At 41.6% G+C, this 16,179-nt stretch overlaps 2 protein-coding genes and 1 pseudogene across 2 annotated transcripts; 1 reads left to right on the forward strand and 2 right to left on the reverse strand.

The window, feature by feature from the left end:
- Positions 1 to 90: 90 nt before the first annotated feature.
- On the reverse strand, positions 91 to 4,186 carry LOC147967053 (uncharacterized). The gene is made up of 3 exons (XM_087527449.1): positions 3,257 to 4,186; positions 951 to 1,498; positions 91 to 849 (listed from the first exon to the last, which is right to left on the reverse strand). The coding sequence occupies exons 1-3, from the start codon at positions 3,603 to 3,605 to the stop codon at positions 91 to 93; spliced, it is 1,656 nt and encodes a 551-aa protein (XP_087383575.1). The 5' UTR covers positions 3,606 to 4,186.
- A 6,195-nt stretch (positions 4,187 to 10,381) lies between these two features.
- LOC147967054 (uncharacterized) lies at positions 10,382 to 11,625 on the forward strand (annotated as a pseudogene).
- Positions 11,626 to 12,364: 739 nt separating this feature from the next.
- Positions 12,365 to 15,292, reverse strand: LOC147967055 (protein ACCELERATED CELL DEATH 6-like). The gene is made up of 3 exons (XM_087527451.1): positions 14,554 to 15,292; positions 13,208 to 13,761; positions 12,365 to 13,105 (listed from the first exon to the last, which is right to left on the reverse strand). Exons 1-3 carry the CDS (start codon positions 15,290 to 15,292, stop codon positions 12,365 to 12,367), a joined length of 2,034 nt encoding a protein of 677 aa, XP_087383577.1.
- Between the last annotated feature and the right edge of the window lie 887 nt (positions 15,293 to 16,179).

Raw genomic sequence — 16,179 nt, forward strand, 5'->3', positions numbered from 1 at the left:
TTCTCGTGATAGTACATCCGGAATCTCCAATGGGCACTGTGAAAACAGCCACGGTGATGCATGTAGTAATATACGTCTATTTGGCCCTCTTCAAGCTAATGGTGTGGGTGGCTGTGCCGCTAGTTCCACTTTGCCGCTGGTGTGGCTTAATGCAGTCAAAGAGAAGAGGATTACCATGGGCCAAAGGTTACACAGAATAGTGCCCACGAATGCTAATACTACCAATGGGAATCTCCAGACTCTCTCGTAACGTAGCCCGTTTCTCCGACAGGCAGCTGGTATAAGAACACTATTATTCATTGCCAGTTCCAAATTTTGATAGGCCAATACAAGAGAACTCAGGACACATACTGCAACGGCAGTCTTATGAGCAACTGGAGCTAGCATCGTATATGTACCAAGTGCAAAGGCAGCTGCCACGTTTGCAAGCGAAACCGACATGAGGAAATAGGCCCAGTCTATGTAAATTTCCCGGCTCCGAGGGTTTATTATTGGAGATCCAGCGAACATGAGAGAGATTGTAGCCATGGCAGAAGAAGCGAAGGCAAGTGCGTTGGCCAGCGTGAATGCATCAAAAGCATACCTTCCAGCAAGTGTTGCTGTGCCTCCATTAGTGTGATCATCCTGCCTATAACCTCCAGGGATGGCGAAACTTGCACCAAATGTCACAGTTGCAATTAGTGCGGAGCCAATACATAGAGTTTGTGTCCCCTCTTTCACTTTATCCATTTTACGTGCATCATCCTGTCTTCTTTGGTCAATATCCTTTTCTTCAAGGTAATCCTGGCGACAAATACCCCCTTTAGCACCATACTGTTTTAGTATGCGGCATATTTTTACTTCACTGTTCTGCAAAATCAAAATAAATAATAGTTGAATCACGCAAGTCTTGACAGTTCTCATTCACCAAGCCCGTGCTTAAAAGTAAAAGGATTGCACAAGTATATTACCTGGAAGTAATATGCTTCTCCTTTTGGAATATTGCGACGTGCTATATCTAGCGCAGTCTCCCCTTTATCATTTGTTAAATTTAAGCCTACTCGTATATTCCCGAATAGAGCACAAAACATCATAAATCTCCCTGTCTTGACAGCTAAGTGCATGGCCGTGTTTCCTTTGTTGTCTTGCATATTCAAAATCCATGACAGCGATCGGTTGCTGCAAGCAGAACAGACTGTCCACATTTCCTCTTTTTCAACTGCAACATGAAGAAACGTTCTTCCCCTAGCATCACGCAAACCAGCACAACTAGGTGACTCCTTAAGGAACACACTGATGGCACGTGTTCCACCTACGGATGCAGCCACATGTATGGGGAATGATCCGTTGTTGTCCGTTTGATACAATGTATCTGGATTGGTCTTCAGTAGAAGCAAACGTATGTCTCGTAGGTCTCTCTGACATGGTACAGATGCAACTAAATGAAGAGCTGTACTTCCATTATCATCTTGCTGTGTTGTAAGGTTGATGTTCCATCCTAACAGCATCTCGGTAAGATCTACAAGTGGCTTCTATGAGTTAAAAGATAATCAATCTGAGAGAAAGAGAAACAAAAACAACTAAAAGTATCGCCTCTAAACTCTATGCCTGCCTAGTTCTGCGTCATGTGAGTGCTCTGCCTACACAATCTTTTTCTTCAGGAAAGAGAGAAAAATGTTCGAAAAATTTACAGTTATACTTTGTCTGGAATACGAGGGTATATTAATTCAACCTGTAAGCTAGGTTATATAGCTTTTACTTAACTATCAATACAACATCATTTTCTCCAATGCCCATTAGACAAGTTATTATGGCGCACCATCCATGCATCCTTTAATGTTTCTCCTCCCAGCACTTTATCCAATTTGTTTGGGACATGGTTAATTGGGGTAGGGCCTAAGACAGCAACACATATTCGAGTAGGAGTGTGTACTTTGAGCCATCTGAAATTGTCGGAATGATGTCGCCTTTAATAGACAAACAATCACATTTTTTTAGGTTATCTTGAGGGCGTCGGCTTGGATCCGTACGTGGTCGTTACTCAACCATGCGGACCACAGAGAGCTTATGGATATTGGGTGCAGCCGCTGGGAGACGGTCGCACGGGATACTTACAATCGGTTTGAATGGCGGTCCAACAATTGAGTAGGTGTATAGTCATCTTCCCGTATTTTTGCCGGTTGTGGCAACTTTTTGGTTAAGCTTTTGTTTATGGATTGTATGAGACTTGGTTCGGGACAAGGTACCACGCTTAATAAAATGGATGTGTGCATCATGTGATGCAGAGGCCGGGGCTCATCCTTCTTTAGAAAAATAAAACCTTTTACTTGGCTGGGGATTTCAATTGATTCACGGAAAAAAATATCAATATAATAAGAAAGTGCTGAGAGGGCAGAAACACTGCTCATCAGTTCAAGTTTGCCTTATATGGTTTGGAATAAGCATTCTAGTTCTTGGTTGAGTTCAAACTTAAAAGTGGCAAGGGCTAGGCTTTACATCATGGAAAGCAAACATATCATGTTTTGTCTTCAAGACATGTATGATAAAAGTGCTATGTACTTGTCTGCATTTATAAAATCATCATTTCACGACCTATGTTTGCTTAAAAGCTGAACAATAGTTTGCAGTAAACGATTTTTGTTACTCGCATTTCTTCATAGTCAGAAGGCAGCTGTCACCACGGGAATTTAATTAATCTATCACAATACAGTACTCTCATGAGGTGCAGCCAGTTATAGGACTAACACGAACGGTGCTACCCAAATTTTCATTCTGGTGGTTGTGACAGAAAATATATGGGTCCGTTCGAAGTGCAGGCGCATCCTTAGTCAAATTCTAGCAATCATCGGAACTTGATCCCATTGCGCCCGTTTTATCTTCAACCACCTGTCCTACTACCCAGCCCAACCAATGTGTCACCTACATGGCCGACGATACTACGCTGCCATCACAACCGGTCATGCCGCCGCCCTGGCAATTACTATAAGTCCGACCCCACCCCGTCCATCCCACCCATATTATCTGCTACTTTTTTTCTTTTGGTAAAGGAAGTTCACCCTGATTTGAGGCTACATATATAGGTTGTGGTATAAAAAGATGGAGTCAAAGGCGATAAATATTCTTCAAACAAGTCCCACTGATAAAATACCTGAACACAATAAAACACTAACAATCATAACCCAAATATATGCTAAATAGTATATATCTCACAAAAATGTCTAGATAGAAAAACAGTATGTTAAGCCGAGATTTAAACATTGAACGTGAGCATCGGTACCTTTGCCTCGGAGAACAGCAGCATGCAATGCATTTTGTGCATTTGGTCCAGAGTATGAAAGACTCCTGTCATTACTCCCGCTTATCTTGCAGCTTAAATCGTAGAGTGTTTTGGCGATGATTTTGTTTTCCTGTAAGATGGCTAGGTACAATGGAGAAGTACCAGTCATGGGAAGACTTGCCAATTCTGGATCCTCCTTCATGAGCAATTCGACTATATCATTGTTCCCACTGCGGACCGCCTCGTGCAAGACTGTCCATTTACTCTTGTTCTCCATTTCCAGCAGTACCTTCACTCTGCTAGTATCTTGATCCTCGCCTCTAGCAAGATTAATGAGGAAAGACACCATTTCGGATTTCTCCGCCGTGCAGCACAGTGCAAGGGCGTGTCATCATTCTTGTTTGGGGTGAAGAGGGGACTTACGGCCTTCCTGCGTATGGGGCCATCTTCCTCCAAGTTCTCAGCATCACTATGTATGGGGCCATCTTCCTCCAACTTCTTACCATCACTGTTGGTGGCCATCACATGGAGAAAAGTGTCACCGTCCATGGTGACGCCATCTAAGAAAGACTCTCTCAGAAGTGCTTCTTCGTCACCAAAAGCTGGCTGCATAGCCGAGCTTCTGATGGCCCCATCACTGGAGGTTTGACGGAGAAATGATTGCAGTTTCTTCCACGAACCAGAGCAGGCCACTGCTAGCAGCCTGGAATCCATGACCGGCAAGCGAGGCTTGGGCGGCTTAGGAGTCTGGTTGCTTGAGGCCATCACCACTACCATGGTGGAAGGATCCTCCTTGCTCAACACATCCTTCAACTGCTGGCAATAGTCATGGCCTATGGCCACAATCATCTTGGCTTCCGTGGTCACAAGTGGAGAAGCATTTCCCACAACGGGTGAGGTAGGAGCTTCCTCCCCGCTGCTCGATGCCATCACCAACACTAGGAGACACCTTTGTGGTTAGAAGGTTGATTCTGAATGTATAGTGTTATGAGTGCTGGTTGAGCAGCCAACTCGTATATATCAGGAACCAAGACGCCCTTGTATCAAACTTGTGCACAGAAAGGAGCGAGTGCACTTTTTCCATCCTACAAGCGAACGACCACAAATATTAAAACATGACGTTTGGCTATGCTCGATCGGATCCAAGTCTAGTTCATAATTGTTTATCACAGGTCTTGGTTTCTGTTTTTGTTTTCGTAGTGACCTGTTGAGCACATGGGTAGCTGGCTCTAAACCACATCGAGACTTGTATTTCCAATGCATGATGATGTTAACACTTGGTTTTAACTATTGTCGCATTCAGTGACCTCGACCTGTGGACGGCGAGCACATGAGTGCTGCTACGCTCCAAATTGTCAATAATCCGGAGAGTAGCTTCAAAAGAAAAAAGAAAAATAGTGTGCCAGTTGTTAGCCCTTGAACAATTCTGTCTCATTTCCAAGAAATGATCTGAGCTAATTATCTCATCCTCATTTTCAACTGATATTTCCTCCGTTTCACTATCAAAACTAGATAACACATGGTCCTAAATCATTTATATGCAGTGCCCCGGTGATCATCACAAATGGTCTTCAAGTCGTTTATGATTCTAAGATAGCCTTTATTTGACTATATCATATGGTAATACGATCTATTATTTGCTATTTTCCCACTGTGCCAACGGTCGGCATTAGCTTCCTGCAGGCCAGCCAATACAAACGCTAGAAAACTGTTGAAATTAATACTAATGCTAGACTAACATAATCATGCTACTCAACCTTATAAGGTGGTGGTTGGTAGGTGGCTGTTCTTACTTGTTCGAGTGGTGTTTATGTTATTAATTACGCGGGCTGCGACTGAATCTTGTAATTAAGGGTGAGTGGTTTAGACTTGTATCAATCTCAACCGACAGATGACAAATATACAAATATTTGTTACTACAGCAATTAATAGGACAAAGTATACAAATCTTGTTTATAAGACCAAGTAGCAAGACTTGGAGCCACCCATACCAAGACACTTCACGCTCGCTTTGGATCCTCCAAAGAAAGAGAGTAACCGACTGCCTAGCTAGTATAAATATTGAGGTAATGTAGTTTGCTCTTAACTGGTTTGACCTTAAATTATCATGCAAGTGTCGTAAAAGCGCTCGAAGACCGAGCTGCTTGGCCATGACTAGTAGACGAAAATAGCGTGCACATGGGTGCCAGTTGTCAATGATCTGGAGAGTAGCTTCAAAAGAAAAGAAAATAGCCTGCCAGTTGTTAGCCCTTGAACAATTCTCTCTCATTTCCAAAAATGATCTGAGCTAATTATCTAATATTAATCTTCATTTCCAATTGATATTTCCTCAGTTTCACTATCAATACTAGATCACACATGGTTCTAAATCGTATATATGCGGTGCCCCGGTGATCATCCATTCTCCAAGTCGTTTCTGACTGTAAAGTTAGCCTTGATTTGACCATATCATATGGTAATACGATCCATTTGTCATTTCTCACCTTACCAACGGTTTGTATTAGCTTCTAGGCCAGCCAGTACAAACGCTAGAAAACTGCTAAAATTAACACTAAGGCTAGACTAACATAATCGTGCTACTCAACTTAAACCAATATGAATAACTGACATATACAGTGAAGTAACGTGGTGTGTGGTAGGTGGCTGTTCTTACTAGTTCAAGTGGTGTTTATTCTTTTAATTACTCGGACGGCTAAAACTTATAATTAAGGGCGAGCGGTTTAGACTTGTATCTACCTCAACCGATAGATGACAGATAGTAGTACAAATCTTGGTCACCAGAGCAATTAATAGACCAAAGTTTACAAATCTTGTTTGTACGACCAAGTAGCAAGACTTGGATACACCCATACCAAGACACATCACGATGGCTTTGGATCCTCCCAAGAAAAAGAATAGACGACGACCTAGCTAGTATTAAAATTGAGGTAGTGGTAGTTAGTTCTTAATTAGCTTGATCTTATATTATCATGCAAGTGCCGTAAAAAGTGCTCGAAGATAGAGCTATGCTTGGCGATGACCAGTAGATGAGTGATGACCAAGTAGAGAAATTGTATTTCTAGGAACCAGTAGATGGCTTGGACAGTGTTTGCAGGCTTGGATCAGACCAATGAACTTAATGAGAGCGACGGCTTCACGCTGACGATAAGCTAGATCCATGGCTTCCGGGTGCATATGGTCAGCTCCTAAGAGCAAGTATAGTACTCCCTCCGTTCCCAAATATAAGTCTTTTTAGAGATTTCAACAACGGACTACATACGGAGCAAAATGATTGAATCTACACTCTAAAATATGTCTATATACATCCGTATGTTGTAGTCCATTTGAAACCTCTAAAAAGACTTATGTTTAGGAACGGAGGTAGTATGCAATAAGCATGCTTATATGACATATTTGTCTATGTGGAGGAGAGACACAGACAAGGGGAAAAAAGAGTAATCTCTCATGCAAGAGCCAACCTCTATGTGTGCTTCTAGGTAAAAATATTAAATAAGAGAGAGAGAGAGAGAGAGAGAGAGAGAGAGAGAGAGAGATGTACCATCCAACGAGCGCTGCTGTAGAGACGACACTTCATGCCTGATTTTCAGACGATGCTATACGGTTAGGAGCAAGTCTCGCACAACCGCTGGATTAAGTATTGTCTGATAATCGGGCATGAAGTGTCGGCCACAGGGTAGTTTCACTATCTGATATCCAACCTTATAGCCAACTCTGTGAATAATTAATAATGCTGACTCTTGATGACATACATGACAGTTGTATGCAGAGCCTCCTATTATTCTCGCTCTAATGAAGTCCAATGGTGCATGGCTTTAATACTTAATTATGTTCTGCTTGCTGGATGATGTTCAGGCTGCAGTCCAAGGGAGTAGGCAGGCTAAGTTTCTCGGATCCTTTGCATGCCAAGTTTCTTTGGGTTTGCTCGAACGAGCTATTTTGAGTTTAGTTGCTTCTGATGAAGACGTGTCGTCATGGATCGTGTGATCATTGAGACAGATGCTACAGCTTTGGCGCGTGCACCATGTTTTCTCATTTTTGTTGTTTTATTTTTCAGGATCGTGTGGGCTGTTTTCACCGGGTTCCATGCCACGTCAGTGCCCTCGTCAGTTATGTTCTACCCCTCCTCGTCTCTGTCTGTCTGCAGAGAAGAAGACGCTAACAACTGAAAGAGAGGACGTGTGTGTAGATTGGATGCTGAGTGATGTGAATTATCTGCTTTGATAGATGTATTGATTTATGAAGATGGATTGCTGATGATGAAGGAGGGGTGAGAGATTAGTGATGATTGTGTTCATTTGTTATGTTTAGTATGACGATTTGTTTGAAGACTTTACAAAGTAATACATCAGTAAGTCTGAAGCCGACATCTTGACAACATCTATCGCTACTCCTATCCACTTGATGAAGGGGTGCCGATTGTCCGAGCTATGACTCTAATAGAGGAAGCCTAGCTAACCAGCGGATGCGCACAAGCTGCTCTCACTCACAAACAGATGAACTCACACACACACGTACTAGGTTGATAGATTGATGTCTGATTTTCCTATGATACTATGATAGCCACACAGTAATGTGATCCAACGATGGTTCCTTGCATCGTAGGAAAGTCGTATGAGGAAGGGTCATACGCATGACATTGCTCTTATGAAATATTATTCCAATCAAAATGATATATAAAAAAATCAAGGTAGTTTGAGTTATTCTCTTTCACCAAAGACTATTACTTAATAGCAAGAAACCGTGGATGAACTACCAAGAGACAAAAATGAAAGTAGGTCTGCGTTCAAACTTGAAAAAAAAAAGTCTAAGAAGGCAAACAAATAAACACGAGAGAAGATAAAAAGAAAAAGAAAAACACGGTTCATGACCTCCGGGAAGGTCCCAAAACAGGGAAAAAATGGATGGGAACCCGAGGTTCCCAAGACCGAGAAAACTTTTTTGCAAATTTCATAGTGAACTTTGTTTTGATTTTTTGTGAAAATATTCAAATCCATGAATATTTATAAAACAATTGATGAACTTTTCAAATCCGCGAGCTCCCGGCCCAACACGTGCCTGACGAGAGCAATGTCGTCGCCTACTTGGACCAAGGCCTAAGCGTTTTATTTTCTTTTCTATTTTTTCATTTGATTTCTTATTTTGTTAATTCATTTTTCTCTTTTTTGAATACCAAAATACAAGTTGTAACTAACTTTTTAAACTAGTGATTTTAAAAAAATTATAAAATATTTATTAAATGTAAAAAAACAGTTACTGTTTTCAATTTTAACCCTTTGTATTTATTAGTTGGGGTCATTTCAAGGATGTTCAAAAAACACCATGTTCAACGGAGATTATTCGGTAAGGTCAGAACGGTTCATCTGAGAGCACGTTATTTTTCAACATCTTTGAAATGGCACCAATTTCCCCACCAAAAAAGACGAAGAAATGGATCCGATTTTTTTCATGGCCTTTTACGAGCAATTCAAGGCACCATGCCAAGTTGATTTGGTTTTCGACAAATTCAGCATTTTCTGGAGTTTCCTTTGTAAAAGAAGACCGATAAAATGGTCGAACATGTTGCAACTTGCATACGGTGTCGAAAATAGTTAAACCTAGCATGGTTGCCTATAATGGTCACACTAGTGCAGAACCGGGCTTTAGTTCCGATTCGTAATGGCCTTTAGTGACGATTCGGTCCCCCCCCTTTAGTACCGGTTCGGCACGAACCGACGCTAACGTGCCACCACGTGGCACGAGCCAGGCCCATCCGGGTGCATCCTCCATTGAACATGGTCTAGTTCTGAACATTTTTTAAATGACCCCAACTTTTGCAGGCAAAGGGCATGCCCGTGGTAAGGATCCATGCCAGATTTGAATGATTTCCGACAAAATATGCAAGTTGTGACACGTCCGGCCATTTATCAGCTTGTTTTCATCAAGAAAACTCTAAAAAATGAAAGAATTGTAGAAAACTTAAACAGCTTGACATGGTGCCTTGATTTGATCGTAGAAGGAGGTGGGAAAATTAGGCCTTTTGGAGGATGTTGAGAAACAACGCACCCTCGCACCCTCACCCTCGCACCCTCAGGTAGAGCCTTCTAGCCAACCTGAACACCCCTTCATTAAACATGGTCTACTTTTGGGCATTCTTAAAATGACCCCAACCTTTTCAAGCACGTGGGCATGACCATGGTAGTCATCCAGGTTTGTACGATTTCTGACACCATATGCAAGTTGCGACACGGCCGCCCATTATCGAGCATTTTTTTACAGAGAAAACTATGAAAAATGCAAAACTTGTCGAAAATCAAAAAAACTTGGCATGGTGCCTTGAATTGGTCATACAAGGCATGAAAAAAAATTGGGGCCATTTCAAGCATGTCGGAAAACGACGTGCGCTTAGACGAGCCATCTCGCTTACTTGAACACCTCCGTTGATCATGGTCTGAGTTTCCTTTTTCCATCTTTTGTAGCGCGTCAAATATAACGCTAAAAAGAAAGACTCTGGTTTTCCTTTTCAACCGGGCTGGTTTTTTCTTCAGTTTTTACATGGGTTTCTATATTATTTTGTTTTTCTTTTCTTTTATTGATTTTGAAAAAAGTTCATCAATAATTCAAATTAAGTTCATTGATTTGGAAATTTTTTTAACAAAGTTTAAAAAATCCATTGATTTAGAAACAAAGTTCATCAATTTATAAAAAAGACCAACAATTTTCAAAAACAAATTGCCAACTTGCGAAATAGTTCACGAATTTATGAAGAAAACTGATCAATTTTGGGGAAAAAAGTTCACTGATTTGAAAGAAAAAATCAAGAATTTAAAATGTTGTCGTCATTTTCGATTAAAAAATCATGAATTATAAAATCTTCACGCATTTAAGATATAAAAAAGAAAAGAAAAAACAACCAGAAAATGTTGCGCTTTTCAAGTGTTGTATTTCAACTATAAAAAAACTTATTTAACACTTGAGGTCCGGTTGCCTAGCTGGTTAATGCGGCTGTGTCAAGTTTTGAAGGACCTAGGTTCGAATCCTACAGCAAGCACTTTTTCTGCGGTTTCAAAAAAAAAAAAGGATGAATGTGCTGAATGGGCCAGCCCAGCACGGCAGGGTAAAAAAAAAAGTTCATAAAAAATGCCTATCATGCCCATACTTATGAAGAGGTATGGGTTAATCTGAGCCGTCCTTGTGTTTAGGGGGGTGTATCGAAACTATGAAATCGCATACTGGATTTTGGATCAAGTTGATTTTGTTTTATAACTTTGATTGTATGAATTTCTGGTACTACTACTGCTACTATATTCAGTCAAGATAGTCCTACTGTATTGTGACTTGATTAGCTCGAGGAGCTGACGATTGCTTGTTCTGTGGACTTCTGTTGGTGTGTTCAGCTGCGAGCATGAAAAAGTGGATAGTGCAGTGGATTGTATTCTGTCGCTAGTAGGTGATAAGAATCCGGAACACTACTTTGTTGCCACCCAGGATTCTAATCTCCGGTCTAAGCTACGGGAGGTATGAAGATTCGCTCCACTTATCTAGCATTCTAATTTTACCATTTTATATTCTGATTTTTGGGTGTGAAAGAATCTGCTTAGGGTCAATAATACAGCCTACAAGTGTCACAATATCTACTTAAAGACTAGCAAAATGTATTATGACTTATCAAAAACTACTTCTGCTGCAATGTGCTCATGTCCGTTTTCCTTGGCTGTAGGTCCCTTGTGTTCCTGTGATATATGGTCTGAAGAACTCCCTGTTTATTGAGCAACCCTCTGTGCAGCAACGCAAGTTTGCTCAGTTGGATGAGGAGAAGCGTATACATATGGAAAAATAAGAATTTAAGAAGCTACTGAAAGCGTCATCAGAAGGAAAGACGCCTGTTGATGGAATATTGATGAGCGTCCTCCTTCTGCAGGGCCCAAACCCACTATCATGCAAGAAAAAGAAACCAAAGCCCCAACCATCAGCTGCTCAAAATCAGGTAATGAATCATCATTACACAACATTCTCAATTTACATTCGCAAGTTGTATGTAACACTTGAAACCAGCAGATTATACTTGTCTAGCACAATGTTGCAAATGACAGCTTGGAGTTGCCTGAGTAAGACTGATAAGGGATACTGCGGCAACTTAATCTTAGATAGGCCAGTGAAGCACATTGCACATTCTTTTTTGCTGTCGCTCCAGATTTCAGTTGTAATATGGATGTGCATGACTCTACACCGGGAACACATATATCTGAGAATCACGAGCACTGATGAGAACATGTTCCCTTCAGGGTCCGAAGAGTGACGGCGAGCCGAAGTGAAAGAGGGTTAGGAAGCGGAAGAGAAGCAGAAGAGATAGCAATCAAGCAGAGACAGAGAGCCGAAGTGAAGAGGGTTAGGAAGCGGAAGAGATAGCAATCAAGCAGAGACAGCGAGCTGACGGACCTCGAAAGCAGTTGCAAACAACAGTGCCGTTGCTGCTCTGGTTTCAAACTTTCAACCCCGTGCACCACATGCTAAGATTATATGCAGATGATGTTTCTTGAGATGTCATACATAATCGTCAGTCAACTTGATAGATCCTGCATTATCGCAAGTGGTTTTAGCTGGAAATTTTTGACAGTCTAACACTAATAGTTTGTTTGAGACGGTTATTATAATTATAAAATCTGTCCTGGTTGGTGTCTATATGAGCTTATTCAAAGCTTTTCAACTTTCAGTTCTCTCCCTTGCCTTAGGTGGCACAATGTCAAATGTTTTGCAAACAGTTTACAGTAGTATATACTCAAAACACTGTTAAAAAGGCCAATTCATGACAGAAAATAATATAGCTCCTCCAATTATCTTAGACGAGTCATAAATATCATTCAGACAAGACAGAATGCGGTTGCAGGCAAATACATCAGCCATTGTTTACACTGGTACAAGCATATTAGCTCTTGAACCGATGCAAAAGAAGAAAAAAAACATTAACTCTTGAACAAAGAAAGGTCTAAGCATGGCAGCACACTTACATGGTTACTTGAAGTTCTCAACAAACATAATCCTGGTGATAGTAGATTCTGAATCTCCAAATGGTAGTGTGATGTGAACAGCAACACTTACAAAAGATGGTAATATACGCGTATTTGGCCCTCTTCAAGCAAATGGTGCCGGTGCTTGTGCCCGTGGTTCCACTTTGCCACCGGTCTGACTCATCGAGGTCAACCATATTACTACTAGTAGAATCAAAATAGGGGAAGAGAATATTATTGTTGCAACTGGGTATGCGACTATCCCGTACCATATCCCCTTTCTTCTACAGAGTGCTCTGAACAAAGGAATGTCCTTTGCCACGTCCCAACTGAAATACACCAACACGAGAATAGTGCTGAGAAATACTGCAAGTGTAGACATAGGAGCAATTGGAGCTAACATTATGTAGGTACCAAGTGCAAAGGCAACCATCATGGTTAACACTGACAACAATACGAGAGGGGTGGACCTTAGAAAATGCGCTTGTCGGCTTCGAGGGTGTCGCGTAGGATCCCCAGAAAATATGAGAGAAATTGTAGCAATGACCGAGAGGGTAAAGGCAACTGTGTTCACCAGGATGAATGGATAAAACCAATACGTTCCAGCAAGTGTTGGTGAGCCTGGATTAGGGTGATCGTCAGTTCTAAAACCTCCAGGCATAGTGAAAGTTGCACCAAAGGTTACGGTTGCAATTAAGATGGAGCCAATACTATGACTCTGTGTCCCCTCTTTCACTTGATTCATTATATATGTTTCATTCCGTCTTGCTTGGTCCATATCACACTCAAACAAGAAACCCTGGTGAAAAATGCCGCTTTTAGCACCGACATATTTGAGTGCCTCGATTACATTTACTTCATTTTCCTACAAAACCAGAATAAATAAAAAATCAAACCGTGCACATCTCAGTTATTTTTGTTCGCCTCCAAGGTCATGCTTTAAAATTAAAATGAGCATATGCATTACCCTGTTGGTACATATTCCTTCTGGAAGACTGTGATGCGCTGTATCTAGCGGAGTGTCTCCTTTCACATTTGTTAAATTCAAATGCACTTCTCTATTCCCGAACAGAGAAGAAAACATTCTCAGATTTCCTTTTCTTACAGCAAGGTGTAGTGCAGTGTTCCCATCTTCGTCTTGCATATTCAAAATCCATGATAGCGATATGTTTCGACAAGCATAATCTATTGTCTCTATTTTCATTCTGTCAACTGCAACATGAAGAAATGTCCTCCCCCTAGCATCTGGCAAACCAGCGCAATTGGGGGACTTCATAAGAAAGTCATTGATGACTGATGTTCCACCAGCAGATGCAGCCACGTGTGTGGGAAATGATCCATTGTGGTCTGGTTGATACAATGCATCTGAATTGGCTTTCAATAATTCTAAACATATGGGTTGTCTGTCTCCTTTTATTTGACATACAATGGCTACAACAGCATAATGAAGAGGTGTACTTCTGTTTGCATCCCCTTGTAGGACAAGGTCATTGTTCCATTCTAACAACATCTTTGTAAGATCTGCGAGTGGAATCTTTCTATTAAACCAATCAATATGGGTGAGCAAAATAGCACTATAAAAGGATGCCAAACCAAATGTGTACATGCATCAGCATAAGATGTCAAGGCGATGTGCACTAAGTGTTTACACAACGGTGGTTAGTGGAGTGTTATGATTCATGAAGTTGACATGTTTGGCCTACTAACTGTGTTTATTGTTGAGCGAAGAGCAGAATATCTTCATACAGCTTCTCCAGGTTTTGTATGGTATCATAACCGATATAGTATGGGTGAAATTAAGTAGTCTCTCTGTTGCATACAATAAATATTCTGGGTTATTTAGAGAATTTGCTATTGACTTTTATCAGCATTTTTAATGTGACTGATTATTCCATTAGACATTTTTATTTATTTCGCATCAGCATAGTAGATATTAGGAGATCAAATTATGGGTCAATTACTCAATTGCACTTGTCCTAAAATGTGTGGGGTCATGTAGGATTCAAATATTACTCTTTCACTTCGTTTGGATACTTTGTTTCCTTTTTTGGCTACAGGAGTTCACCTCCATTTCATTAACGAAATCAAATTATAAGGGTGATGACCCAAAGGAAAAAACATGACTGATCTTCAGGGCTAACAAAATATCCTACTTATTACAAGTCTTATTGATAATTTGATATACACTTTTGGACCTAACAACACACTAACAGTCCTGGATGTAAATGGTAAAATGGCAATGAGGCACATTCATGCTAAATAGTACTGTATATCTAAAAATGGTAGGTGAAATTAAGATGTAAAAATCGGTACCTTGGCTCCTCTGAACAGCAACATGCAGTGCACTTCGTCCATTTGGTCCCGAGTATGAAAGAACCCCGCCGCTCAACTTGTAAAGTGTTTTTGCAATAATTTTATTCTCCAGTAAGATGGCGATGTACAATGGCGAAGTACCTTCTCTAGGAAAACAGGCCAATTCTGGATCGTGCGTCATGAGCAACTTGACTAAATCATTGTTCCCAGAGCGGACTGCCTCGTGCAAGGCTGTCCCTTTGAACTTGTTTTCTGTTTCCAACAATGCCTTTTCACTGTTAATATCTTTCGCGAGATCAATGAGAAGAGAGACCATTTGAAAGTTCCCCGCCCGTGCAGCATAGTGCAAGGGTGTATCTCCCCTATCATTTTGCACGAAGAGGAGATTTTGCGCCTTGCTGTGGATGAGGCTTGCTTTCTTCAAGAAATCCTCACAATGACCATGGCTGGCGGCCACCACATGGAGAAGAGTGTCTCCTCTGACGGTGACCGCATACGGTAGTGACTCTCTGAGAAATGCTTCTACGTCATCACCGGGAGGAGAAGCTGGCTGCATCGGCGAGCCTATGGGGGAGGCTGGTTGTCCATCGAGAAGTGATTCCAGATCCTGAAAAGAGCTAGAGCAGGCCGCTGCTAGCAGCCGGGCATCCATCTCACCCTCCGTGGTGGTTGCCGGTGGAGGAGCAGCATTTGCCACAACGGGCGAGCTAGGAGCTGCCAGCACTGTGCTGGACGCCATTGATCACCAACACGGAAGGAAGTGGAAGTGGGAATGAGAGAGGATCAAATGGGGCTGGTCTAGACTGCAAATGTACGCATATAGTGGAGCAGATGTGTGTTCATCCGAGGTGGAGGGAGCTGTGCCTGTCGATGGGTATATATGCAAAAACAAAAAAAACCCGGTCGAGATCTAGCAAGAGATAGGTGAGGACTTGGCAGGAGACGACCGCGGGGACTTGCCAAGAACCGCGTCATCACCAATAAAATATCCCTTCTCTCTCCTTACTCTACATAAACCTTTAACAGCACCATCGCATGCTTACTTGCAACTAACCGGCTGTCTCTGAAAAGATAATCCTCCTCCCACCTCTTTGAAAAACCGTTCACACAGCTTTTTAGATAAGTAACGGCATAAGCCCAGCTTTTGGTTACAGATCTACTTACAACTGACCAGGAATCTTGGGAGTTAAAAAAAAGGGAATCTTGGGAGTTCGCAGGTAACTTCCAACACCTTGCCGTGCATCGACTTGGAGCTGGTAGATTATTCTTTTAGCAAAAATGATTCAGGGCTATTATAAAAAAACAATCCGAAGCACAAAGTACCTCAAACATAATAAAAATTACATCAAGATGTCCCTTATCTTTTGGCGGCTAGGCAAACTTTCCCCTTCAGGCTTTCCCGGCGAGCCCGTGAATTCACCTCCCCTCTGTCATCCACTCCGACAACCGGTGGCAAGAAAGGGAAACCCTGATGCTTTCGCTCCAGTTAGTAGTCCTCGTAGGTGCGACGCTCGGATGGATGGTGACGCTTCTTCTTTGAGTTTTTTTTGAGAGTTAAAGATTTAGATTTATAAGTATCTAGGAATCTTCGGGAGTCCAAGTAATTACTGTGCACGGACTTGCTAT

The sequence above is a fragment of the Triticum urartu genome, chromosome 6A, assembly GCF_056163025.1.
Source record: "Triticum urartu cultivar PI428250 chromosome 6A, HENAU_Tu73, whole genome shotgun sequence".
NCBI classification, from domain to species: domain Eukaryota; kingdom Viridiplantae; phylum Streptophyta; class Magnoliopsida; order Poales; family Poaceae; genus Triticum; species Triticum urartu.

Excerpts from the sequence above, each read along its gene's own strand:
- LOC147967053 (XM_087527449.1), bottom strand. The coding sequence starts at position 3,605 with ATGGTGTCTTTCCTCATTAATCTTGCTAGAGGCGAGGATCAAGATACT. Across the intron at positions 1,499-3,256 it reads TGCTGTTCTCCGAGGCAAAG|ATCTTACCGAGATGCTGTTA; the intron begins GTACCGATGCTC and ends AGCCACTTGTAG. Across the intron at positions 850-950 it reads GAGAAGCATATTACTTCCAG|AACAGTGAAGTAAAAATATG; the intron begins GTAATATACTTG and ends TTGATTTTGCAG.
- LOC147967055 (XM_087527451.1), bottom strand. The coding sequence starts at position 15,292 with ATGGCGTCCAGCACAGTGCTGGCAGCTCCTAGCTCGCCCGTTGTGGCA. Across the intron at positions 13,762-14,553 it reads TGCTGTTCAGAGGAGCCAAG|ATCTTACAAAGATGTTGTTA; the intron begins GTACCGATTTTT and ends TTCCACTCGCAG. Across the intron at positions 13,106-13,207 it reads AAGGAATATGTACCAACAGG|GAAAATGAAGTAAATGTAAT; the intron begins GTAATGCATATG and ends CTGGTTTTGTAG.